Genomic DNA, 26,425 nt, shown 5'->3' with positions numbered 1-26,425 from the left:
AACTCCTTTAAATGTTAAATTACCGATTTACAGAAAACGTTACCATATCAACGAATATATATTTTTCTTTCTTCAATAACAACACATATTTTATCCATTTATTATTAGTCTTAGATCATGTAGAGCATACACCGTGCAAGTCTCTGTGAATTAGCTATCACTGTAGAAATCATTATTAGAACGTACAGTTAAACCTTTCTTAACAGCCAACTGCTATAATGACTACTGTCAGTTCTGCTGCACTAGAAACTTAATCAATACCTTCTGACCGGTCCACAGCACTGTGCTATAAAGCACACAGAAATGCACACTGAGACTAATCTAGATGTAAACTATAGCATCAAAATTTGAGGCTGTCGCATTACAGTTAATATGTTATTGCGGATGTGTCTGTTGCCGGGTTAATGAGACGATCACTCGCCTCGTTATGTGTTTCCTTACTGTGCAGGAGTGTAATAAATCTTCCCATCTCCTAGTTAACTCCAGATAAATGTGGCTGTTAATGATATTGCTTGGGATCCTTCTCTCTCATGGTGCATTTAATGTCTGAGATAGCATACGTAACTGTACATGCATACGGAGTATACTTAACAAGCTTATCTTCAAGCCTGACCAATTCTGCGAGATTAGAATAGAGGTAATGGCTCTGTGACTTACCCATGTTATCGGGGTGGTGGTAGCTCAAGTGGTTAAGGCTCTGGGTCGTTGACCAGAAGATTGGGGGTTCAAGCCCCAGCACTGCCAAGCTGCCACTGCTGGGCTCTTGAGCAAGGCCCCCAACCCACCCTGCTCCAGGGGCACTATATCATGTCTGACTCTGCACTCTGACCCCAACCCCCAAGGATGGGATATGTGAAGAAAGAATTTCACTGTGCTGTAATGTATATGTGACAAATAAAGACAACTTAACTTATCTGTTTTGTGTGCAGAATCGGCGATGATTGCAGTCCTCTTCACAGTCGTGCTACTCTATTTTCCATCCAGGCCGCCCATTCCACCCAGCGTAGCAGCAGCTAGCCAGCGACTCAGCTACCGGAGCAGCATCTGCAGATTACTGAGGTATTTCGGTACAAACAAACTCCCAACATGCACTATTTACAGAACTTTAGTTTCCACGATGTTTAAGATATACACCTATGCATAAATGCACACAACACCAAATATTGAGTCTGCAATCTCTGTAGCTTCAGGGTTAAAAAGAAAATTGTGGCTCTGTGTTATTTTTTTTTAAATCTCTAAAAATGTTTTTTTATACTAATGATCACAACATGCTAGTAATCAATAGCCCTTTGCGAATCCTGCCACATCTAAAAGGTTTGTTGGTATAAATGGATTTTCTTCATTCGTCTCCTTCATATTGTCATATTGAGTTTTTCTGTGAATGTGAGGATGTGTGTAGTTAAGAAAAAATGTATCCAGGTTAACTGGAGAGATTTAATTCTGATCATACAAATGCACCCAAAACAAATCCCTCCTAACTTGATGTGGCGAGAAAGTTTGATTTAAACAAATTTGAAAAACCTTTGACGTTCATATTTTCATGTTTCTTCCCCATACAGAGAATATAGGAATGAATTGTGATGTAAGGCAAAATATATGTTACATAAGAACAGGGAAAATAAGGACATAACTGTCTGTATGTGTATTGAAATCTAATGCAAATGTAGCACAAGTGCTCTGTTGCTCTAACCACGCAGATGCTTTCAAAGTATTTTGAGCAACACCTCTACACATTTAGAGATCTGGATGAGATTAATGTGGGTTTTCCAATTCAGAAGAACCAGTGAAGAGATGAATTCGGTCTGGACGTAAGGGACAGAAAATCTTAATGAATAGGGTCTTGTCATTTCGCCACTCACCATCTGCTCTAGTTAGTTAATGCACATCAAAGATGTGGCTCTATCCCCGTAGAGTAATTATGAAGTCTTAAGTTTGGCAGACACTGTCCCTGCATGTTAAATAGATCATCTTTTTCTGCAATCTTTCTGGCCACACGAGTCTTCATCCTGCCGACTTCATCCTGAATGCAGCGTACACAGTTTTCTTCTTTTGATAGAGGTTGTTTATCAAAGCCAGGGCCAGTGTCACTGTTTACCAATCAGAAGCGACTGTTCCTTGCCCTGGGTTTGTTTGCCTCAGCTCTGCTGGAATGGATTGAAGGCTGCTCCCTGGAAAGAAGTGAGCATCCAGCGGCATTGGCATAAGGACCCCGTCTTTTTTAATCTGCCAGGTCAAACCACAGAGGGACACCAGATTTTCTGCTCTCAAACAAACACAAACTTTCTACAGAATGAATTATAATTAGAATATTGCAAACAGCACAACAGCATACTTGTTTGTGTATTTTGTACATGCATCTAGACAGCTGAAATGAATTCATATTGTATTGCTGACTGGAGTCTAGCTGACGAATACATGACATTTCATATCGTATCAGAGTCGAGCAACAGCCTAAGCTCTGTAATGCTTCTGCACATTCACAGAACACTGCAGATGAGGGACAGACGTAAGTTTCTCAGAACTCTAAGTTATCTGTGAAACTAATTTCTCTTCTCAGGCGTAGATATCTCTGGAGTTTGAAATATAGCTCATTTAATTACTTCTTTTTGAGTCAAGTCTCTCTCAAATGCTCTGAATAATATCATTTCATTCCATCTTTACAAAAAGCATTATTCAGAGCTTGATTAGTGTGCTAAGTGTGGATTAGTGTGGCTTAGAGAAAAAAGTATTAGTATGCTTAGTTCCTGAGGCATTTCAGCATGACCTGCTTTAATGAACAACAGTTAGTGTACATTTGCAGTATTGTACAGACACCCTGATCCAGGGCAACTTATATTTATCTCATATATATAACAGTTGAGGGTTAATGACTTTGCTCAAGGGCCCAACAAGGATAGCTTGGCAGTGCTGGGATTTGAACTTACAACCTTCTGGTCAGTAGATCAACGTCTTACCCACTGATCTTCTACTGCCCAGAGTTAGTTGTTGCTTTGCAGGCTCGTACAAAATATTTCACAGATAATGAGCCTGAAATGCTTCTGTACTATATCCAAATAAGCTCCTGCTGGTGTATGGGTATTGATTATTCTGCTGCTGTAAGGTTAATGAAACGGGTTCAACTGGGAAAAGGTGCTGCATCAAAACACGATTACACCATTGAGGCCACAGCAGCACTTACACACTTCTATCTACATCTGGGTAAAGTTTCAGTCTGATACAGAAAGACTTTGTGTTGCAGAAGTTTGCATTCAACAGAATTCAATGTGTGAAGCTTAAATAAAGAGGGGGGAAAGCAATCATCACAAAAGTCTGAAAAAAAAGAAATAAAAGTGTGTCTGGTGAGTCTTTGAGCTGGCTGTGGGATGTATTGTTGGTTTTCACCCACTCATGGAAATCGGGGAGGGTGCATTTGGAACATAAGGAGGGTGGGTGAACATGGCTGATGATTATAATTGGGATGGGAGTGATTGAAGCGCAGACAGAAATCCAGGTGAGAATGGCTGATTTTATAAGGGGACCTTGAGACACTCGTCATCCTGGTGCTCTAATGCAGTGATTGGAGAGATTCTCTTAGAAATGCTAATAGATGACATAATGATATAGCTGGGGATTTTTGTATCAGACGATGATTACAGACAGATCTAATTGAGGAATGTTTTAATGCTGAAATCTTAAGACTTGTGTGTTGTGTTGTGTTTATTTATGAGGACTGAAGGACTGGATTTCATGACTATTCAGGTATTTGATTTTTGGTGAATGAAGGCAAAATGACTCGATGCAAAGATGAGGCTGATCGTTCTACACAGATTTGTGTGATTAGTGATGTCTAGTCGTTTTAAAACACCTAACAGATACTGTATGTTAGTACATTCTTAAGGAAATAATTGGGAAAATGTATTTAGAAACTGTTTAACCCCTTCCAGTACTCATGCCTGGATCCACTCTTCCATTCCTTTCTCTTGTAACTTAATATACTTTTATTAGTTTTACTCCAGAAACTTGAACATTTTTTGAATATGTTGAATTGTTTGATTTAGGACAGATAGCTGAATTAATAAGCTGATATATTAAAATTGTGTTAAAAGTTTGAAGCAGTGATTTTATTTTTGAAAATTCTCTTTAGAAGTAATTTTATCTTTACACGCAGCTACTTAAAGAAATGAAATGCTTAGTAACAATTAAATCACATGTTAGCAAGTATGATACTTATAATATTTTATGTAGGACTGAGACAGACTAAAGATAAACGTATGTCATGGTGACATGAAGCCACAGAAGACAAAGCTTTGTTGCTAAGCACTTGCTCCATTCTATAATTACACTTGGCCAAGAGCTAGCTCTGCTGTCAGCTCGGTGTAGTCGCTGTCCTGCACACATTTATCTCTCTGTCACTTGGCTGAAAGGCTGCATAGATTTTGTGTGACAGGAAAGCTGAGGAGTTGGTAACAAAATAAACACTTCGATATGCCTTGAACACCTAGTTTAAATAAAGAGTAATGCATCCACGTCTCTCTTACGGCAGCTGTTATCATTGCTTTCAATTAGACTGTGTTAAATAAAAACAAAATTAGATTATGTTAAGAAGCGATAACCCTTAAAGACAAGAGTGATTAATGAGTTACGCACAAATAGAGCAATTGAACGCATGAGAGGTTGACGATGTTGGTAAAGCAGGATAAAAGAAAATAAAGGGTGTGAGATAAGCGTACATAACACTGGACCTACAGTACGCTACAGAGGAATTCTGTATGAATTGGGTGTTAGGTATAGATAAGAAACCAACATTTATGAATACACATGAAAGTTTATGACTCTTGAAAGTGTGATTCTTTTGCTTAAATTATAAACTGATAAATGCAGGTACTATGCATCTCACACTGCTTTACTTTTACAATCAACTGGATGCACAGTACAATCTGATATTTCAGACCAGTGAATCACGTGATCATGAACCATCCCAATCTCTTTCAAGCTGACTGACCGTTAAGTGAAGGACGTTCACCGCGTCTGTAATCAGTGGTCCTTGTCTTGCATTTAAGGACAAATTCCACTCAACAATAGCACATTATTTTTAATCTTACTTTTTTAGGGTTTTTTTTTTTTTTTTTACTTTCAACAGTCGGTGTACAGCTGTCATTTAAACTCTTCCAGACTACCAGATCTCCCCAGTCATCTCAATTACATCCCCAAGAGCAGATCTACAACAGTTCAGAGTGCTCTGTGGTGTTCAGTGCGTACAAAAACGTTCATGATCAGATACCACAAGCTGCTTTACTTTCCCACAAGCCATGTACTGAAAGCAATGCTAAAAAAGACCATGTACATCTGGGCTGGTGAAGATAGAACTGATTGCTCTTGTTGGTGCAGATTTTAACTGTTTTATGTCATTTTATGCTGCACACTGCCTTTGTGGCCAGGGTCATTGCCCCTAGGTGCAAATGAGATGTGTGTATGTAGGATGTTTCAAAATGAACTGCAACATCACATCCAGGGTGTGTTCCCACATCACATCCAATGGTCCTGGTACAAGGATAAGAATAAAGTGGTTATTAATGACGAATGAGTAAATAAAACTGCCTTGTTATAATCAACACTCTTACACAAAAGGATTCCTTCATACATTGCATCTCTGCGCTCTCTCTCTCTCTCTCTCTCTCTCGCTCTCTCTCTCTCTTCCTCTCTTCCTCTCCTCACTGACACGGTCACTTGGTTAAACCATTATACTGGAGAAAAAGCCCCAAGCCCATTTCCCCATTAAGATAACTGGGATTTGAAACTTCTTTTGTCATTATAACGATTATCATTTCTAACACTGAATGAAAATTTTAATTTCTTACCATTGTTCTCCTGCTTCACATACCAGCAGATGTGGCCTTGTATCTCATCTAGTGATGTATTTACAGAAGCTCAGTGTGAGAACGCATACATGTGTGCAAAATTCAGCATGGAGTGTGCAACCCCATATCCACACACATACAGCTCTGGAAAAAAAAATAAGAGACCATTGCCCAATCTCCAGATTTGAACCCTATTGAAAACCTCTGGAATGTCATCAAGAGGAAGATGGATGGTCACAAACCATCAAGCAAAGCTGAGCTGTTTGCTTTTTTGCAAAAAGAGTGGTATAAAGTTCCCCAACAGCAATGTGAAAAACTGGTGGAGAGCATGGAGCCAAAACACATGCAAATCAGGGTTATTCCACCAAATACTGATTTCTTAATGTTATTTAGCCAAAGCATTAACACAATTTGTTTACAAATTATTTGCATTTTGTTTTATTTGAGTTATTAAAGCTCTGCAAATACTGCATGATCTTGGGTTATTTTGATGTGTTGTCATTTCCTTTAAATATACACTCTAAATAACAATAGTTATATTTTGAATTTAGGAGAAATATTGTCTGCAGTTCACAAGAAATGAAACAAAACTGTTCATCTCACCAATACATGCACATGGAAGAAAAAAACATTATTTTGCAGTGGTCTCTTATTTTTTTCCAGAGCAGTATATACCCTCTCTCTTCCACACCCCCCCAACCCCCCCCCCCCCCCACACACACACACACACACACAAAATCAAAACACAATCTCTGTAGTATGTTGTCTGTTGGTTTGTCTTCCATTTTTATTGAACTTGCTTGCCTGGGCTGGAATATTACTTTGATATTACAAAAAGCCAAACTATTTTAAAACTCTAACCCTCAGAACCCAAGTCATTCTTCATTATCCTGTTTTGCAGTGATATGCTTTTACTGTAATGTATGGTGCTTTGACAAAAATTGAAGAATTTATTTATGCCTAAATATGCCTTTTTTCTTTAAAATTTTTTAAATATTGTTGCAATCCTTTTCTTCACATATTCCAGCTCATTAGGAAGTTGGGTGCAGGGTCAGCCATGATGCAGCACTTTGGAGTAGAGAGGGTTAAGGGCCTTGCTCAAGGGCCCAGCATTGACAGCATAGCAGTTCTAGGGGGTTAAACCTCTGACCTTCTGAATCAGTAACCCAGTACCTTAACCGTTGAGCCTCCACTGCTGTGTAAAATCTGATTACAAACACACCTGTGTTGCTGTTGTAGGATTTTTAAAAATAACAGGAATTATATGAATTTGACATTATAAGGTTGAGGTGTTTAGACGATTCATCTTGCTCTGTTTGCATTGAGTAAAGAGTATTTAGAAAATCCTTGGACCAGAGTTGAACCCCACCGTGCTTAAAAATATGAATCAGGTCTCAGGAATCAGTCAGATGTGCTCTAAAAATTTGGCATCTAACCGTCATCAAATTCTCTGAGCAGTGACTCAGAGTTAAAATGGCTGTTTAATCAGTCATGTTCGACTCATTAGTTCGTTCATTCTTTTTTTCAGAAATATTTAATAAGGTATTTCTCCTTGGTGATGAGCAGGCAAGATATAGTGTCTGTCCAAACTGAAAGGATCTATAAATTTGTAGATATGTAATCAGAAATGTTAATGCAGAACAGGTTCAGGTTTCTGTAATTTAGATAAATGGTTATGATTAGAGATATAATGGATATTTGTGTATTTTAATCAGAATGGATGTTTGTGTTTATCTCGCTCGAATAAGCAGAATGTTTTTTTTTTCTGTTGTTGTTATAGTAACATGAGGTTCCTGATGATCGCACTTGCCTATTCAGTGCCTACAGGAGTTGTAGCTGGATGGTCTGGTGTGTTGGACATGATTCTGACTCCTGTCAGAGTTAGCCAGGTAAGAAATCATCTCACTTCATATGAAAAACACATAGGTAGGTTATTTTGAATGAATAGAACTAATTCAAGCAATTTTCTTTTTCTTTTTTTTCTAACCACCAAGGTACCACCAGGTATCGAAAGGAAATTTGAATTACTGCAACAGAACTTAAATATTGAGACTTGACTATTTCATAAAGCAGCATAATTCCAGACACACTTCCTCTGAGTAGAGTCTGAGAGAGCAGGGGGGCGTATTGACATGTAATCCTTTTCTTTCTTTTCATGCCGTGTTGACGATCATTTTCATTGTGATCCAGGCAAAATGCACAAAAATGCAATTTGCTTGTCCAGTATTGATTTTGACTCATAATTAACCCCCGAGTGTACATGTATCATTAGTGACTGGGCGCCCACAGCAAAAAATCTTCTAAAACTGTTTTTCTTCCTGAACCAGCTCATTAAAACCCTGCAGATCTCTGTGAATAGACTTTTCACTTTAAATCAGCTGTTGTAACAATCTAATTATTGCCTTGTGAAAAATGAAATCCTCCAAAGCCATTCCCATCAGTGTCTAATCAAACGTACATGCAAGAGACTCCTCTATTTGCATGTTTGCCAAAATACGGCACATTCAACAGCTCTACAGATTAATGAGAGAAGTCCTCCATCACAGCATCTCTGATTCTCTCCACCCTCTTCAGATTTGCATCTGCCCCTGTGGACTAGGGGTTTAAACAGTTTTGGCACAGTCTTAGAGAGATGTTTCTGCATCCTGTGCGTGACAGTGACCTGTTAACATTTAGTATGAGACAGGTGTTACTCCTCAAGAAATCAACCAAGAAGGAGACACATTGTCCTTTTTTTGTGTCATACAGCTGTTAGAGAGATGCTCGTTTCTTTCAAGCTTCATTTCCCATTATGATTGTCATTCATGATGCAACCACCTGAAGCATTCCCTGCTTTTATGGCCACTTCTATTGAGAGGACCTTTCAAAGTTCTTTCAAAAGAAATAATGTTCAACAAGGAGACAGAGTTGTGCCATGTCAATTGAAGCAGGCTGTGCATGGAGTGTTTATTTGATTTGATCCTGTGTGTGCTTTGACCAGACTACATTTTACTTTGCTTAGGCAGCTACAGATAAAATGTAGGATCAAAATTTTATTTTCTTTGACTGCAAATGAATATAAAGTCATACACTGTCCGTTGTCCTTATGTCTCTATAGACATAGCTGGAGGTGTACACTTCTGCTCTGCTGAATGTTGTTCTCTCCCTAAACTTCAATTTCAAACATGTACACAGTGAGATAGAAGCACTGAGGAGAATGTTTAAATTATTAAACTATTTCCACCTGCATACTGCTCTATACCAAGACAGGCATTCAGACCAGAACCAGACATCGTTCTGGCTCAGAGAGTCAAACCGAATGGACGAAATCCATAGAAGACAGTAGACGTGGCTGAATTTTTAAGAAGAGCAGTTACTTAGCTATTTTAATAAATCAGATGTCGTCAGTTTGCCCTAAAGAGCTTAGTTTAGATTGACAAGCACAACACAGCCATGGTTTGTCCAAAACTGCCAAAAAAGCACGGCTAAACATTTTAAAGTCATTTCCTTTAATGGTTTATGTGAAAAGAGCTTATTTCCAGGACTGATGCAATGTTTGTTTGCCCCGAGGATTCTACAAAGCAAGAACTAAGGGCCTATAAACACACACATGTACCAAGAGCCTGAAGCATTGGCTCTAAATCGGGCTTCCTAGACTCATTTCCTGATTATTGACCATGCTTAAAAATGCATAATTACACTTAACACACCACAAATCTTGTCCTTTCTCATTCCACTTAGCATATAGACATTAATTTACTTCTTTCCTCCACATTAAATGTTTGCTTTCTGGCAGCTAAATGAGTTTAAAATGTTTCATATTTGCCTGACTAATTAGTGTAAATGCTAACCTTGATATGAAGTAGCATTTTGCATTTGTGAGAAAACCCAAATGTATGAAGGCAGCTAATGACCTGTCTGTTGAGGGAATTAGATAAGAACTTGCACATGATGCAGAATGTAAATCTGTTTTTGATTTGAGTTGATTGGCTGTACACTGAAGATTAGTGCACCACACTGTGTTCCTTAGTTACAGAGCGCTTAGTGCCTTCTCGGGCGGTTTGACACACATCATATCGAGTTCTTGGTTTGGAGCGTCCTGCGGTTATATGTCTAGGTTGTATTTTATCTTCTTGAAATACAACCCCTGATACCAAATCACTATCACCATGCTTGACCTTAGCTGTGCCCATCACTGCACTGTCTGATTTATGACATCTGTTAGAGTTGAAGCAGGAAAAAATAAAAGTGTTCTGCTTAAAGCTTGCGCTCTAGTCATGCATGCTGCACGGAATGCAGTCAGGCAATTTGCTGTCCAACTGATTGACATGTTCTCTCAGAAGACAGGCACTCTGTTTCATCCTGCAACCAGTTTTTCAACGAGCATAGCCTCTGCATCACAAGCAATGAATAATTCTCATGTTGTTTCTTGTCTTTTTTTATTTTGTGTCTCCTCTCTGTCTCCCTCTCTGTCTCTCTCTCTGTCTCTCTTCCTTTTTAACAGGTAGATGCTGGATGGATAGGCTTTTGGTCTATTGTTGGAGGCTGTGTGTTTGGAGTAGCCATGGCAAGGTAAGCACATTAAGTAGAGGCGAATTAATTGAGGTCTTATGTAAAATAGCTCTGTACATAATATAGCATCGCTTTTGAATCTCCTGTGTCGGTGCTGTATAGAGATAAATGACTCTCCTCACTGTATATTCACCAACCTTGAAAGGTGTTGTTTTGTCAATGTCACCGTTTTGTAAAGCGCACATTTTTTTTTTCTCCTGACCATTTGGATTCTCCCAGGCTCCGCAACTAATTCATCCTCTCCCATGTAATTTATTAAAATCACGTTTGTGATGAACGGCAGCTAAAAATGCTAATGAAATGGCCATGCTGCAAAGCCTGATGGATAGGCACTAGTGCAGATAAACTGAACTTTGTCTATACAAGGAAAGATGGGATCTGACTAGTACTGATGAATAAACACTTTCCCCCCTGGGTTCAGTCAGCAGTTCCAGGGAATGGCAGCATTCAAAAAAGGTAATTAAGAAAATTAATGCATAACTCTTTCTGTCAGTCAGATGCCAACTCTTTGGTCAGAGGGTTAGCATTGGGGCAGCAGTACAATTAGTAGAAAATGATGATCTAGTGCTTACATCGTTTAATGACTAAAGGGCAAAGTACAACCCTCTAAAATGCTCTTTATCAGCTTGTTATTCAGATAAACAGTGGACTGCATCTTGGATAGCGAGTCAGAGAGACTGATTAAAGAAACCAGACGCCTGGCTGATTGGCTCTCCTCTGTTGTGTGTACGCTTGTGTGTGAAAATGCACGTCTGTGAGGACTAAATGGAGGCTCTGTTGGGAGTGCAGAGGGAGGCCTCAGAGAAGCAACAGATGCCCCTCGTTCTTCCTCCTGGCAGCCTTTTCTTTTGTGGTGCCGTTACTGATCGTTTTCAGGGCTACATGCCATTAATGGGTCGGCATGAGATACAGTGTACAGGGCCTCAGTGCTTTTTCTCTGCCATGAATCAAAATGCAAATGCACGAATGTGTGTAAGTTATTAGATACCCCAGTGCCGCTGCACAGACGTGGCCCAGTGGGCTGTGTTCTGGCTGTAGAAAAATGGCTGCATTAACACTCAGCTCCAGGGGTGATGACCGCACATTTTAATTGATTCGGCTCCAGAGGTGCTTTTAATAGATACTGTCCTTTTCAAAGAAGAGTCCTTGTTCACCGACATGGCAGAATTCATCCGAACAGATGAACAATTAGCAGGTAGTGCAGTGCAGCACAGCGCACACTGAGACACTTGATGAACAGTCCTGCAACTATTAATTGTCCCAAGACTGCTTGAATAAGGACAAACGCTGCTGTTATTAGAAGGAAACACCCAATGCCATCCATCAAGCAGTGGCCCATTACCAACCTGAAGAGTGTTTAATCACTGGTAAGCTAAACTTAAAACTTCTGTTTCTATTAACCAGGAGGAGGAGAAATTACCATGCCTGGAGTTTGAATGTATGGTTCTTTGCTTAATTGTTTTGGTCTTATGCATCAAGTGTACTTGTTATTTTTCACATGACAAAATTTATGAATGTTTCCTCTGCAACTGTCCCCCCCCCCCAACATTCTTTAAGCTGTTTCCTTATTCATGCAGTGCTTTCCACAAATGCTGATATAAAAAGCAAACTGCCAAACCCTTCAAAGCCTTTAGAGCACAAAATGACGGTTTATAGGTACACTAAACAATATTGGGTCCAGGCTGCAGTGAACAGGTAGCAGATTGCATAGAGTGAAGTTGTATTTTACTCTAGACATTCCTTTCCAGCAAGATAGCTTTCGTGTCATCATGCAGAAGATTAGGACTTGAAGTAGCCAGTGAGTGCACATATATTCTGCTTTCACATTATTCATAACAATGGCGCTACATCATGCATTTTGTAATAGTGTGCAGTTCAATAACTTCCCAAAGCATCAACTAGACCTCTAATTAAACTCTCACTTTCTCACTTTTATGCCCATGCTCTCCCATGTAGAGTGTGAACTGTTTCAGTCTGACAAGATGGATTTTATATCAGTCTTTAATAACTGATTTGACTTCAGGTTTTTCCTCACCGGATTTCCACCTTGTAGAGAAATGTCCTGGAGACACTCGTATCTAAACATGATAAGAGGTACTAATTAAAATTTGTGGAGGGAGAATGTTGTCTATGCTGACTACATTGACCTGGATGCTTTCATGTGTGTTTGAAGTTGTTAGTCAGTTTTACTAGGGCTCCTCTGGCACTTCTACCAAATATAACATCTCCCAGATGTTTTGTATTTGCTGAGAGCCAAAACAAAAAAAAGAGAAAAAGATGAACCGTCTGTGTTAACTGTTCTCATTTTATGTCTTGTTTCTCTTGCAGGTTTGCGGACTCTATCCGGGGCATGCTGAAGCTGATTGCAGTGCTGATGCTGGCTGGAGCCTCACTGGCAGCCACTTGGTTTACACTCACCTGCTTGACCAGGCTTACTCATCTGCCCTCCACTAAAGGTAGTCTGAAACAAATATAACCTTTTTGTAGTGTGAAGACGTGAAAGTGGCAAACAGCTGTGAATGCAAACTGCAGTGGGAGAACTAAAAGAGCTGAGCCAGAGGAGCTCATTAGATCCAGCTCAGTGAAGGGAATCGAGGACTGGGGCTCCATGAAAGCTGGGCTGATATGAACATATGCCCCACAGATCAGCCAGCTTAAACATGGACATCCATAATCATCCCTTGCTTGGCACCTGTTTCTTTATGGGCACTCTCACAGTGATATTGACGCACCAATCTGGGCTGACTGGGTTTTCTCTGCCTGGCACACATGCCAGATATGATGTCTGAGGGCCGTAATATAAGGCAGTAGTTCTTAAGTTGGGGTAAAGTATTAAGCAGGGGGTTGAGGGAAAACTTTTTTTTGAATGAACTCAAAATACGCGCCTAATGGCACCACCTGCCGATGATATTATATAACTAATTTACTGCTTATTGTAAGAAGTCACATGGGTTTAGCAATTTGTGGCTTGTAGTCCTCATAGCTGGACTGCTGATTAGACATGGAGCGATTTCAACAAGTACAAGTACAAGTATAGAGCCAAACTCAGGGATGATAATAGTTTGAGTCTCTTTCTCAGCCCTACTCAACGACTGGTCTGCCTCTATCATAACCCAACCGCCCCATAGAGTAGACTGAAAACATGGAAGCTGTTTTATACACTGCTCAAAAAAATGAAAGGATCATTTCATCAGATCTCATTAAGGAAAAATATCTGGAAAAATATGGGTATCTATACTGATATGGACTAAGTAATGTGTTAGGAATGAAAGGATGCCACATCGTTGGAAATTATGGAAATTGATGGAAATTAAAATGATCAACCTACAGTGGGCTGAATTAAAAGACACCCTGAAAAAATTGGGACAATGGGTCTAAGGATTTCATTCTGACACCTAATGGCAGTCAGGGTGCCATGGTCTAACCTGTAGAGGTCTGTGCGTCCCTCCATGGATATGCCTCCCCACACCATCACTCAGCCACCACCAAACTGGTCATGCTGAATGATGTTACAGGCAGCATAATGTTCTCCACGGCTTCTCCAGACCCTTTCACCTCTGTCACGTGCTCAGGGTGAACCTGCTCTCATCTGTGAAAAGCACAGGGTGCCAGTGGTGGACATGTGTATTCTGGTGTTCAATGGCAAATGCCAATCGAGCTCCATGGTGCCAGGCAGTGAGCACAGGGCCCACTAAAGGACGTTGGACCCTCATGACATCTGTTTCTGATTGTTTGGTCAGAGACATTCATACGAGTGGCCTGCTGGAGGTCATTTTGTAGGGCTTTGGCAGTACTCATCCTGTTCCTCCTTGCACAAAGGAGCAGATACCGGCCTTTCTGATGGGTTAAGGACCTTCTGTGGCACTGTCCAGCTCTCGTAGAGTAACTGCCTGTCTCCTGGAATCTCCTCCATGCTCTTGAGACTGTGCTGGGAGACACAGCAAACCTTTTGCCAATGGCATGTATTGATGTGCCATCCTGGAGGAGTTGGACTGCCTGTGCAATCTTTGTAGAGTCCAGGTATCGCCTCATACTACCAGTAGTAACACTGACCCTAGCCAAATGCAAAACTAGTGAAAAACAGTCAGGAAAGGTGAGTAGGGAAAAATGTCAGTGGCCTCTACCTGTAAAACCATTCCTGGTTTGGGGGTCATCTCATTGTTGCCCATCTAGTGTACCTGTTGTTAATTTCATTAACACCAAAGCAGCCGAAACTGATTAACAACCCTCTGCTACTTAACTGACCAGATCAATATTCCAGGAGTTTAATTGACTTGATGCTATACTCTGATTAAAAAGTGTTCCTTTAATTTTTTTGAGCAGTCTATTATATAAATGTTGTTCATCAATCAAATGGGGGTGGGGACAGGGTGTGTGTGTGTGTGTGTGTGCGCGCGTCTGTGTGCGTGTGTGTGTTAAGAAGAGCTTAACGACTGCTGCTATAACATATCATGAAAACAACAAACTGCTCAGTGTACATGAATTCTGTCTTATTTCTAAACAATATTTGGTATTTTAAGCCTCATAAAATATCCTACCCTTGTTTGGATTAATACCGAAGAGCCCCACCTTCATGGGAGGACAATCAGGGAAAGGTTTAGTAGTCTTATCGGATGTTATGTGTTTTCAGACTGTGTAGAGACTGTTGTGCATCAAAATCCCAGGAGATTAGCAGCTTCTAAAACACTAACCAGTCTGTCTGGCAAAAACAAACATGCCATTGTCAAAGTCACTGAAATAATATTTTTTCCACATCCTTGTGTTTGATATTAATATTAGCTAAACTTTTTACCTGTACCTGCATGATTTTATGGCTCATTGCATGAATGTATAGGTGTCCAATGAGTATACAGTATATATAAGCAATACTAAATATCACATTTGAATGAGGTAAGGCTTTTGCACATGTATGCTTAAATGTGTCTTTTTTTAAACTGGTTTATACTGGGCATGGGCAATATGATAATAGGTCTGACCTTTCACAAATTCCTGTGTCCTCAGCCACACTTTATACCTCCTGTATCCTGGTGGGCATCTTCATCAACAGCAGCATTCCCATCTTCTTCGAGCTTTTCATTGAGACAGTGTACCCTGTTCCAGAGGGCATCACCTGTGGTGTGGTCACCTTCCTCAGCAATCTCTTCACAGGCCTGCTCCTTTTCTTTCTCACCTTCTACTTCACAGGTAAATTATACTCACAACAGGATTAACTTTGCTTTTATATAGTTTCCTGATAGATCTGCTTAATTCACTATGTTAATAAGACATGCAAGAAAGCTTGAAAATAACTTCCCGCAGAAACATGATCAGTCTGGACCTCAGTGTTGATGCCATAGCCTGTAACTGTTACAAGGTTTGATTACTGATTGAAAAGTGATATGATATTGTTGACTTTTTTCCCCCATCACGCTAGGAATAGGCAATCCACATGAATAAAATTAGTTGAGCTGATTTAACAAAGGCCAAGTGTGCTGGGATAAAGCACCCAACATGACTGAGTGGTGACAACAGTTACAATTCATCCAATAGTGATTAGTGTCTATAGACTTGAAGTGGTTTTATTTTCCCCTTGGAACTTTCTGGTACTTGGAACTTGCCACTTTTGACTCTAGAGATATAAAACATCTGTTTTGAACCTGAAAAGAGAATAAACACATACATCTCACACACACTTCTCTAATCAGACCTGAGAGGGTAAAGGAATTAAAAATATCTATGAAAGTCTTTGATGATTCTTTTCCTTCTCAGTAAGTTGCCTTCAGGTAAATTATTTACATAAAGCATGTGATTGTATAAGCTACAGCAGAGGATCTGCTGCAGAAGTCAAACTGGTTCGTGTTTAGAAAACTGAAGTATTTTAACTTCTGCCGATTTTTCTTCATACTTTATTCGGTTCTGACATTTGCTGGGAGTTCGATTTGATCATATGCACTTTACTAGGGCTGCATCTGGACTGCAGTCTGCCAGTTGTTTATCATCTGGCCTTGTGTATTTTTCTGTTGAGGGATATACTGATCCACAACTGGTGCTCAATATCAGGGATTAAACCAAAATGAAATGAGGGATCTCAATCAGATTTTACACGTTTTCCATTCTGCCATATTGACTGCCATATTTTGTCACAGCCATGTGCGCTGTTGAGTGATGCGACACAGATGTTGGATGTGAATTCAAGAAGCAAGTTGTCTTAGAGAATGACATCATCACTCCATTTAATAATGTTTCATGTGACAACAGTTTTGCTTCCAAAAATTTGCGAGTATTGGATCAATATTAGAAACTGGTCAATACCCAGAGCTCTTCTATTGGTATTCATTTCCAAAAAAAAAAAAAAGTTAACTTGTTCCCACCCGGCCTCTGTCTCCTGCATGGTGATTATCCTCCAGCATGAGGGTATGCACATGGACAAGTCAGTCAGGTGAGGTGATGAAAAATGTGCTGAGGGATTGACAGGGATTCTCATGCGTAAATAGAATCTACCTGTTGAATATTGATGAAACGCTCTGTGATATATTCCTCATGGTGAGCAGATGGGTAAGTGAGAGCTCTATGATTGCCATATATCTCAACTCTGTTTCATCTTTCCTTGCTGCTGGAATTGGCTGCTCACATAAGTTAGACACAGGCACCTTCCTCAATAACAAGCCATGTGGCATGAAATCCTCATCTGTGGACAGTACCTTCACTTCCTAAAGGCTTTCGACAGATGGCAGATGCTCATGCATATACATTAATGCTGGCAACACACTGTGTTTGGGTGTATTTCTAATTTTTGCTGATACCTGTTGAGGTTTGATGATAACGGGTGAATTGCAATGTTCAGGAAACAGCATGTTTCAAGCAGACTCCATCACACAGTGCTGTTAGTCCTGCCAGCTATGAGATCCTTTGGATAGATTTTTTTGTGTGTGTGTGTGTGTGTGTGTGTGTGTGAGACTGAGCCTGTTGGATTAGCTTGAGGAAGCAGGGTGATGGATTTCCTCATGCAGCTTTTGCCTTCCTGTTGATCCTCCAGAGAAGATTACAGCACGATCAGTGCGATTAGGAGAGCTCAGCTTTTCTAATCTGATTCTGTTATCAATCACAAACAAAGCTGTGTGACTGTCCATACCTGTGGGCCTAATTGAGTCCAGATCTTTACATTTTAATGTGTACTGTTTCTATATTCTATAGCTGAGAGCGGGGGTGGGGTTAATGGCTCATCTGGGCTTGCCACTGGTATATATACTATAGGATCTTATGGATTACTTCTTGTTTCATCAGAATCTTCATGCAGGTTCTTTTCCTCAAACTGCAAACTATTTCTCTTTTTTTCTTCTTCTAAATACTGTTAGGCAGCACGTTCACAGAAAGAACAGACTTTATTCAGAGCTTATATACGCACAAAGCAGACTTTGATGTGTATATACACTTTCCCTCCATGTAGGATTAATGCTTGTTTATAGTGCTAGATGGATTTTCAGTTAACACTAGCTAGCAATTGGTGAGTAAACATTAATAAGAAAGTCTCTGCTAGAAAATTGATAAATCGCTATATAGATTGTTGATTAGCATAATTATTATAAGAATTAGTGGACCTCTCCTTCATCGTTCTCTAAATTAAAAATATCAAGGTGGCACAGTGCTCAAGTATTAAACAAAATGTAACTTTTCACTTCTGCAGAAAAGTTGCTAAACCTTCCCTGAAGATTTACTCACTTACACTGTTTATCCATTTTGTAATTAATAAAGTAGCGTCCATCTTGTCGCTCATACAGATGAGAAGGGAGCGTTGAACATCAGGCTAGATTTCAAATCCTTCATTCATGTCACTGGGTACTTGCTTTTGGTCCAAGTCCAAAGCTCTGTAACACCACCTGTCAACTACTTACAGCCCCATACTGATCCTTACCCTGGTGGTTTTGCTCCAGTTCACACCCCTCTGTTCCTGCTGTTGTCACCAGCGTGAGTCACACACAGCCAGCGAATGCTGGAGAATTTCCCAACATCCTCATATGATTAAAACACAAATTTAGACATGTGGACATGTGCCATTTTTACTCGCTCACCTTGGGTGTGCGAGTGTACGTAAGGATGAAAAGTTATTTGCACGTTTGATTCCACTGTTTTCTGCACACCGGTGTGGGTGGAATACAAAGTGAAACACTGCAGTGTCTGTCTCTGTGAAGAAATCAGGTTAGCAAGGTCATCCTGTTTTTCTGTTATGCAGGATGCATTATTAGCCATTAGCTTTGTATAAAGATAAAGACATGCTGACATGTTTTAAGGGAAAAAAAATACTGCTTCTCATTCAGAATACAGAGTTTAGATCTTCTGTTTTGAATCTCAGTTGAAAGTGGTGGCATGTGAAGTGATCATGTTTATACAGAAAGAACCACCGCGATTTTATTGTCTGTAGAGGAATGTGGAAACATATAGCAGCTGTGTAATTTAGCTCCTTGTCAATTCCCTCACATAGAACCACTTGAGCTTGCTAATAATTAGGCTAGCTATTAGCCACATGCAGAGCTACAGCATTTAAAAGCATTAAGCCTAAAGGATAGAAGCTGTCAGTCTGAGCACTGAATGGGCGATGATTGGAAATAATTACAGCAGTAAGAGGTACATATCAGAGTTGTTGGTGGTGAGGGCTTATGTCTCCTGTGTCCACTTTCATGTCCTTATCCTTGGAGGCTTTCAAACTGTCACTCTTCTCCGGCCCTGTCAGTGCGTCAAATCCCCCCAAGACTCTGGCCAGAGGCAACATCTCAGCCAAAATTGGTGCCTTAATAACAACAATCTCTGCACGTTTGACACCAGGTATAACATGATGAGAGGAAAGGAATAAAACATAACAGCAGCAATTTAACTGCTGTGTAAGTGACAGGTGGGGAAATAATTGCTGCGGTGTGATTGCTAGGAGGAAAGTGAGAAACGAGAGAGATCTGTTTGTTCTTGGTGGAGGCCTTTCCTGACAGAAAGGTTCAATTGTTGCGTTTTTTATGTGTACCGATTTCCATTAGCGCTGGAGGGCTGGATGTTGACCGCTCCTGGGCTGTTTGAGTTTCTATGAACATCTGATTGGATTACTTGAGTGTGAGTGGGGCGATATGCTAACTCATTAGCATTCGCTGTGACCATCCTGCCACTAATGTTGCCTTTCTCTGTTTTAAATTGATGAGACCTGGGCAGGCGTGTGGCTCAGATAAAACGGCTAGGTAAACACAACTCCATTAACCTGCCACCACAACCCAGCGCTGTCGAACGGCTAGTGAGGCCTGATTAATGAGCAGGCGTTCGCGGAGGAGCTCCTCTGTGCCGTTCTGCCTGTCTCGTCTCCCTCTTGGAGCTCACACCGTCTCTCTGTCCTCTTTCTCTTACTGATATGGACTGTGCTGCAAACCCGAATCATATCATTTGCTCAAAATGGGCACAGCAGCTGACCCAGCATGGATTTCACCTTCCAACATCGATTACAGCTCACTCTTCAGGGGCAATTGATCAACCTGTTATCTGGTTTCACAAAGCCGTCAAATTAAAACCTGCTCGTCTATTGAATTAAGAGGTGCACTCTCCCTTGTCCTAGGGGTCTGGGAGTTTGAGCTGCTCTGTGATATATTTAGTCCCAGATCTTTATCAGGGCAGAAGCAGACACTGCAAGGTACTCAGTGCATTGTGTGTGTGGACCTGTTTGCGTACTCTTCGCAGATGCTGTGTAATTTATTCTCAGTAAGGCCAAAGCAGAGGCTTGGCAATAGTCCTGCTGTCCTCTTTTTTAATTTAGTTTTTGTTCATATATTTAAATAAAAGACTTAATAGCTTTCAATTACACTGTGCACTATTCCTTTACGAGCGCTTTCATAATTACCACTCTCACAACCCAGGCTTCATCTATCAGTAACAGAGTGCATATATAACACCTTTAAAGCTGCTTGTCATTTTATTTTCACTATTAGCTTCTCGCTGTTATCTACAGCTAAGCTGTGGTGAGCATATTATCAGCTTCAAAAGAGTAAAACTTTTGAGTTTTCTGAAATTTTCTTTCTGCTGTTTTCCTCTGAATGGTTCCATTGTTCCTCGAGTTACATTAGGAGTAAGTGACGGATAATTCCACGTAAGAATAACAGTTAGGAACATTCCATATTAGTTGCTCGTTTTTTTCCCCAAACCACAAAAACACATTTAGCTTTTTTTTTGGGTCTGAATAACCATAATCCAGATTGTATCTAGGTATTATTTGTGATAATCACCTGCTTGGCAGGATGCCTGTTATGTCGGTCTCTTGTGTGCTATTTGTTGTGGTTAAGTGCGAGGGGAAGAATATAGTAAAGTGGGAGAAGTTACACTGCAAAAAACTACATCTTAGCAAGTGAATATAGTTATATTTATTCAGTATATCCTATGATGAGCTTACATAAAACCATACATAAGAAAAAGCCTTTTTCTAGACATATTTGCCTAGTTATGAGCTTTCAATTTTCGTATTCTTTTCCCAGATAATTTTTCTTCTTTCTAGCAATAAGTACTTTAGAAATTAGATTAATGAACTGCCAATAAAACAAGCTTGAAATGAGTAAAAATGTTTTAAAATTGCTTCAATATTCTCAGATTTAGTGCCTTGTAATCTCCCATAAAGGAAATTCTAAATTCAAGATATTTTAACTTGCTAAGATGCCGTTTTTTTTGTTGCAGTATATAAAAGTTAAAAGCTAACTGACTTAAACCTAAGCTTATTGTTGAGCTAATAAACTTTGATTGGATACTAGGGGTAATTATATTGTAAAATGTTCTGTTGAACAATACAGACAATCTGCACAATATAATTTACTTCTTCACAGCGAGAAAGCACCGAAATAAAGTTTGTGCTGCAGTGAAGAAGTGGCTGCCTGTGTGAAGTGAAAAGCCTGACCAGCACAATAAATAAAGATAACGGCTCAGTTTCTAGAAGGATTCATTTTCATGGTTCGACGATGGAGTGCTTGATATAAAACGTAGTTGAAAGAGTTTTACTCAAACCTCGGTGCCGAAACTCCACATTCAGGAAAACAACGTAAGATTATGAAATCTATTAAAATGGAACAAATATAATGATAACGATAAATAAACAGATTTTATGAGGGGATCAGAAACCAATGTCATAGGTGTGCAAGTTTATTATTATTAATGATAATAGAATAGAATAGAATAGAATAGAATAGAATAGAATAGAATATATGTTTATATAGATATAATAATAATAATGATAATAATAATGATGATGATAATAATAATAATAATAATAATGATGATAACAACAACAATAATGATGATAACGACAACAACAACAATAATAATAATAATAATAATAACAATAACAATAATAATAATAATACATTTTTGCCTCACTCAACACTCAAGGACACCTTAAAGTACCACAAAAACAACATTCTATAAGAGCAACATAGTGCAAATAAATGCAAACTTAGGCATGCTTCTAGCACTGCCATGGTACAAACTAGATTGATCCTCTCTTTGCTGTTTTCTCTGGTTTCTCATTTATAGCATGTCAGTAAACCTCTCCCTACTACCTGACCTCTAAAATTATATATTTATGAGGTCAGCTTTTCTGCGATCCCTCACTAGACTGAGTGTGTTTGTGTCTGATAGATGGATTTTGACAGTGTGGTAATAAAATAAGCTGTGCCCCAACTACATGTAGACGACATGGTGCATCACCGCTGGCTAATGCCCTACTTTTTATTTATTTATTTTTTTTTATATAAAATATGCTGGCAATGTAACTTTAGTTTTGTTTTAAATCCAAAAGGATAAATTTAAAGCAGTAAAGATCATGTTTTGTTATATCTTTGATGAAATTTGTTCAGTGTTATTTATTTTAAGGATTACTTTTTCTTGAATCTACCTATGCTTTGATGTCACAAAGAATTTTCTTTCAGCCCAAGACTTTAATAGCCTTCTGTATTATCTTTGCTGTTTCAGTTATGTTAGGTGTCTCTTTTATTTCCCTGGAAGAAGAAATAAGGAATAAAGGGCTTTCATCAGAGAAAAAAAACAACAGAAAAGTCTTTCATATGGAGTACATTCAATTATATCAGTCATCTCTCTCTCTCTCTCTCTCTCTCTCTCTCTCTCTCTCTCTCTGTTTCAGAGCTTTCCTGGTTGAACTGGTGTCTCACAGGTTCCTGCCTCTTCAGTCTGCTCCTCATTCTTTTCTTTAGGGAATCCTATGACCGGCTCTACCTGGACGTCTTCGTATCAGTCTGAGCAGCTTGTAGCATCGGAAAAAAAACTGTGTTGACACCTACTTGCACCAAGAACACAGGAAGTGCATCATCATCTCTCTCATTTCAATGAGAAAGTTACACGGTTTGTAGTTGGCAGTGCTTTGTATTAGCATTGTCAGAAAGAAAAGAAGCCAGCACCTTAGTAGTAGTGTAGGTGTTTTTTTTTTTATTAATTATTTGAGATTTTGGGGATTTTAAAAGTTCTTTTACTTGAACTAATGGAAATGTTTTGACGCACATTCATTACATGATACTAATAAAGGAGTTTGAGGTGGTTTCCTGCAAGACCTGCAGTAGTGAGACCTCCAGACCTTTAGAGATCAATTTATCATTATTCATGCTCAATCATCTGGCTGTCAAGAGGCTTCTAAGTAGTTTTCTTTTATTCTGAATGACATCAGCAGTGAAGGAAGTCGTACTGTAAATGACCTTTGACAGCGTCCGTCATGAAGTGGCCTACGTGTTACTCTCTACCGGCTCATTTTCCCTCTTTATACTTAATTATTATGCAAATGATGATTCCTGCTTCTCCTTCACATCCTCTTGGGTTAAAACTGCCTCTCACTTTCAAAGCCTGTGATTGGAGAAGGGTCCTTATGTGTAGTTCAGTGCGAGGACAGGTCCAGAAGTTTCTAGAAGATTTTTCTTTGGCTCATGTGGCTTCTGTCTCTGAACAGATTCACACAAGTGCCATCGTCTTCATGAGCATCAAGCTTTTGTTTTACACATGCTCCAAGCACAGTGTAGGCATCAGCTGTATAGACATTCACTGTTATTGTTGTTGTTTTAGTGTCATTGGTGCAAACATTATGAAGAAGTTTTTTTTTTGTTTTTTTTTTGTAACACTTACAGATTATAAAACATGTGTAATGGATTATTTGTCTGTTTAAGTGCTTGACCTTAGTCGTCATCATACATGTAAGAAGGGATACTATATTTGAAAAACAGACCTGTAGCTAAAATTGAACAAGGGAGTGTGAAGACTTCTGATTGTTTTTGCCTAGTGCTGACTCCTGTTAATGTTTTTCCATCATTATTGAGCATTTATGTATCCTTTCATACTGTTGTAACTTATTAGTGATGTGAAGCTGATGCTTAAAGCGGTTTCAGCTCGGGTTTGTCCACTCACTGCCTAGCCTTTTTACTGTCTTTTCCACTGAGCCCTTGTGAGAAAGAACTTCAGGGGATTTTTGTAGCTTTCTATAAGGTGTAATTTGGTTCAGTAAGTCCCAGGGCTTCAAATTAAAGAAAGTCTCCAAAGAAGGCCAAAACAACCTGTCTTACAGAAGGGATACAATAACTAACTCCAGAAAATCTTCAGAGGCACCCAGCTGATGGATCTGTTGGTTTTTTGTGGGGTTTAAACAGGGCCTTGAAGAACTGCTTTACTGTAACAGTCATGAAAGGAAATTGTAGCTGGCAACAGCAGCCATAGGGTGAAAGAACTTTTGTCTTTTATCCTCTGACTGATTTTTCTTTATTATTATTTAATTTATTTTTTTATAATTACCCACCCCATGCCACAATGGTGCCACCCCATGGTGCCACAGAGGATTATGGGAAGGCACAGCTGCGCACCTCTTTGCCTGGATGTGATTTTCTGTCTTTTTATGTATTAAAGGGGTTGTGTGTTAACCCGCTGTGAAAGGTTGCCTTAATTAGCAGTGACCAGTGCAATTTTGCCCTTCTTTCTTCTCTGTACTGAAGAACAGCATTTCAGACACACCCAGTGGTCCTGTACTATTGTTCATTTTAATGTTAAATCAGTGGGAATTTTAGGGATCTGGATATTCTTGTCCTTGTCTTTGTTCCAGATTCTGTATATGTATGTGATTTTCAGCACCTTATTAAAAACACATTTTGAAAGAACAAGCCTCATTTTCTCCTCCATATTACTGACCCAGTGATGTGTACAGTAGGAAATGTTTAGAGTTTTTCTCAGGCTGATGAGGAAAATGTTGTCTAATCTGTGTGCATAGTAATGAAAGCAATCTACAACGTCATCATAAAAGCTCACAGGCTACTCACACATTTCTTAAAAGGACTCTTAGTTCCCTGAACTGAAACCTTGTGGTGGATATGTCAGCTCACTGTACTGGAGCCAGTACGAACTCCATGACCTTCTGCACCCACTACAGCGTAGAGATATCAGGGGTGACATCAGGATTGTGTTGGAGGCTCTGGAGACTGTGAGCATGCTGAAGTGCTCTGCACAATGTCCTGAGCACTATCCAATAGGGCAGGGATTAATGCTAATCTTTTTCACTCGTATTCCTTGCCTAGGCATGTTTCTTATATAAGCGTGTGAGCAGATGACTCTATTTCAATAATAATAATAATAATAATAATATAATATTATAATTTTATTATTATAAATAATAATAATAATACTTGTTGTATTCATGTATTGATTGTGAACTTTTATGTAATTATTATTATTTTTTTTAAAAAAGCTGTGATATCTATATAAGGATAAATCCCAAAAGATATATTTACATTATATAAATGGCATGAAATATCTCAAAGATGTGCAGCACAGAAGCACAGCAGGTAGTATTTCCACCTCACAGCTTCAAGGTTCCTGGTTCTATTCTGAGTTGCAGAATAATTTCTCTCACAATAGTTTCCTCTCACTGTCCAAACACATACCAGTAGGTGGATTGGCTATTCTAAATTGCCCCTAGTTATGAATGTGTATGTATGCATGGCGCTGGGATTTCCATCCTGGCATCCCATCCAGAGTGTATTCCCACCTCACAGGCAGTGTTTCTGGGAGAGGAACCAGATTCACTACAACCCTAAAGGTTCAAGAGGTTCCTAAAGTTGAATTAAGTAATGAATCTCAAAAAATAGAAATAATGGAGTTGTGGGTACGTTTGCCTTATTCTTCAAACTGGCAATGAGGCGTGAAAAACAGATGTACAGTGATTGTGCTTCTAAGATGAAACAGCTCTATCAAAGAACTCAGTGAAATACATTTTAATAGCCTACATATTCCAACACACTGAGTAACACCTGCCTCTGTGTATCAGTAACATCACTGAAATATTTACTCAGTAGGATCACATTAGATAAATACTGGACTTAAAGAAATAATCGTGATTAATGGTAACGGAATCTACTGATCAGTGCTCTTCAAAGTCAGAGAAGGAACTTAGCAGGTCACGTATATGACACACACCATAATAAAACTGTATTAAAGGGAGAAATAAAATCATGATATTACTGCTACATGGCCTGCTAACTTTTATGGAGGGTAGGATGGTATGGAAGTGTTATTCTCATTCAAGTCTACTGACATGATATATATCCATTTCCTCGCAGGTCTAAAGCTGGGAGCATTTCAGAATGGCTTGCTGTAATTTGTTGAATGTTGTGGTGTTGCTTTTGTATGTCAGTGTCGACAGACTGTCTAGAAGAAGATTGTGTATTTAAACAGGATTTTTCATTCACCAACAAGCAATTTGGTAACATCCAGTTCTGTTCTTTGTTCTGACATGAATTGCATTGTCGAAGACTGTACACAACTGCTGATGCAAATTGGGGTCACTGTCAGTCCGAGTGACATTTGTATACCCCTTAATTATTTTGCCGCTGTTTTTCTGTTTGTATTTTTGCCTGAATATTGGCAGGATGTCTGAGAATTCTTCCACTTCTGTTAAACACAAACATGTACCATTGAAACATATTTCACTTATTAATGCTTCAATCAGTGAATCTTGTAAAACACTTCCTGTCAAATCCGAAGCGTATGAATGTGGTTGTTTTTCTGTG

The 26,425-nt window shown here is 39.3% G+C and overlaps 1 protein-coding gene across 1 annotated transcript in view; it reads left to right on the top strand.

Annotated features, from left to right (window-relative positions):
• The window catches only part of slc49a4 (solute carrier family 49 member 4), a 40,526-nt gene extending 16,009 nt beyond the window's left edge, over window positions 1-24,517 (top strand). Inside the window, exons 4-9 of the mRNA XM_058391580.1 lie at window positions 930-1,059; window positions 7,618-7,726; window positions 10,321-10,388; window positions 12,717-12,844; window positions 15,390-15,572; window positions 22,516-24,517. Of these exons, the coding sequence (XP_058247563.1) occupies window positions 930-1,059; window positions 7,618-7,726; window positions 10,321-10,388; window positions 12,717-12,844; window positions 15,390-15,572; window positions 22,516-22,631 (734 nt within the window). The 3' untranslated portion in view covers window positions 22,632-24,517. The remainder of the gene's footprint in view (window positions 1-929; window positions 1,060-7,617; window positions 7,727-10,320; window positions 10,389-12,716; window positions 12,845-15,389; window positions 15,573-22,515) is intronic.
• The last annotated feature ends 1,908 nt before the right edge of the window (window positions 24,518-26,425 follow it).

Source organism: Hemibagrus wyckioides, linkage group LG06 (genome assembly GCF_019097595.1).
Source record: "Hemibagrus wyckioides isolate EC202008001 linkage group LG06, SWU_Hwy_1.0, whole genome shotgun sequence".
Taxonomy (NCBI): Eukaryota; Metazoa; Chordata; class Actinopteri; order Siluriformes; family Bagridae; genus Hemibagrus; species Hemibagrus wyckioides.
The sequence above is the reverse complement of the archived record's forward strand: the minus strand, read 5'-3'. Positions and strand labels throughout refer to the sequence as shown.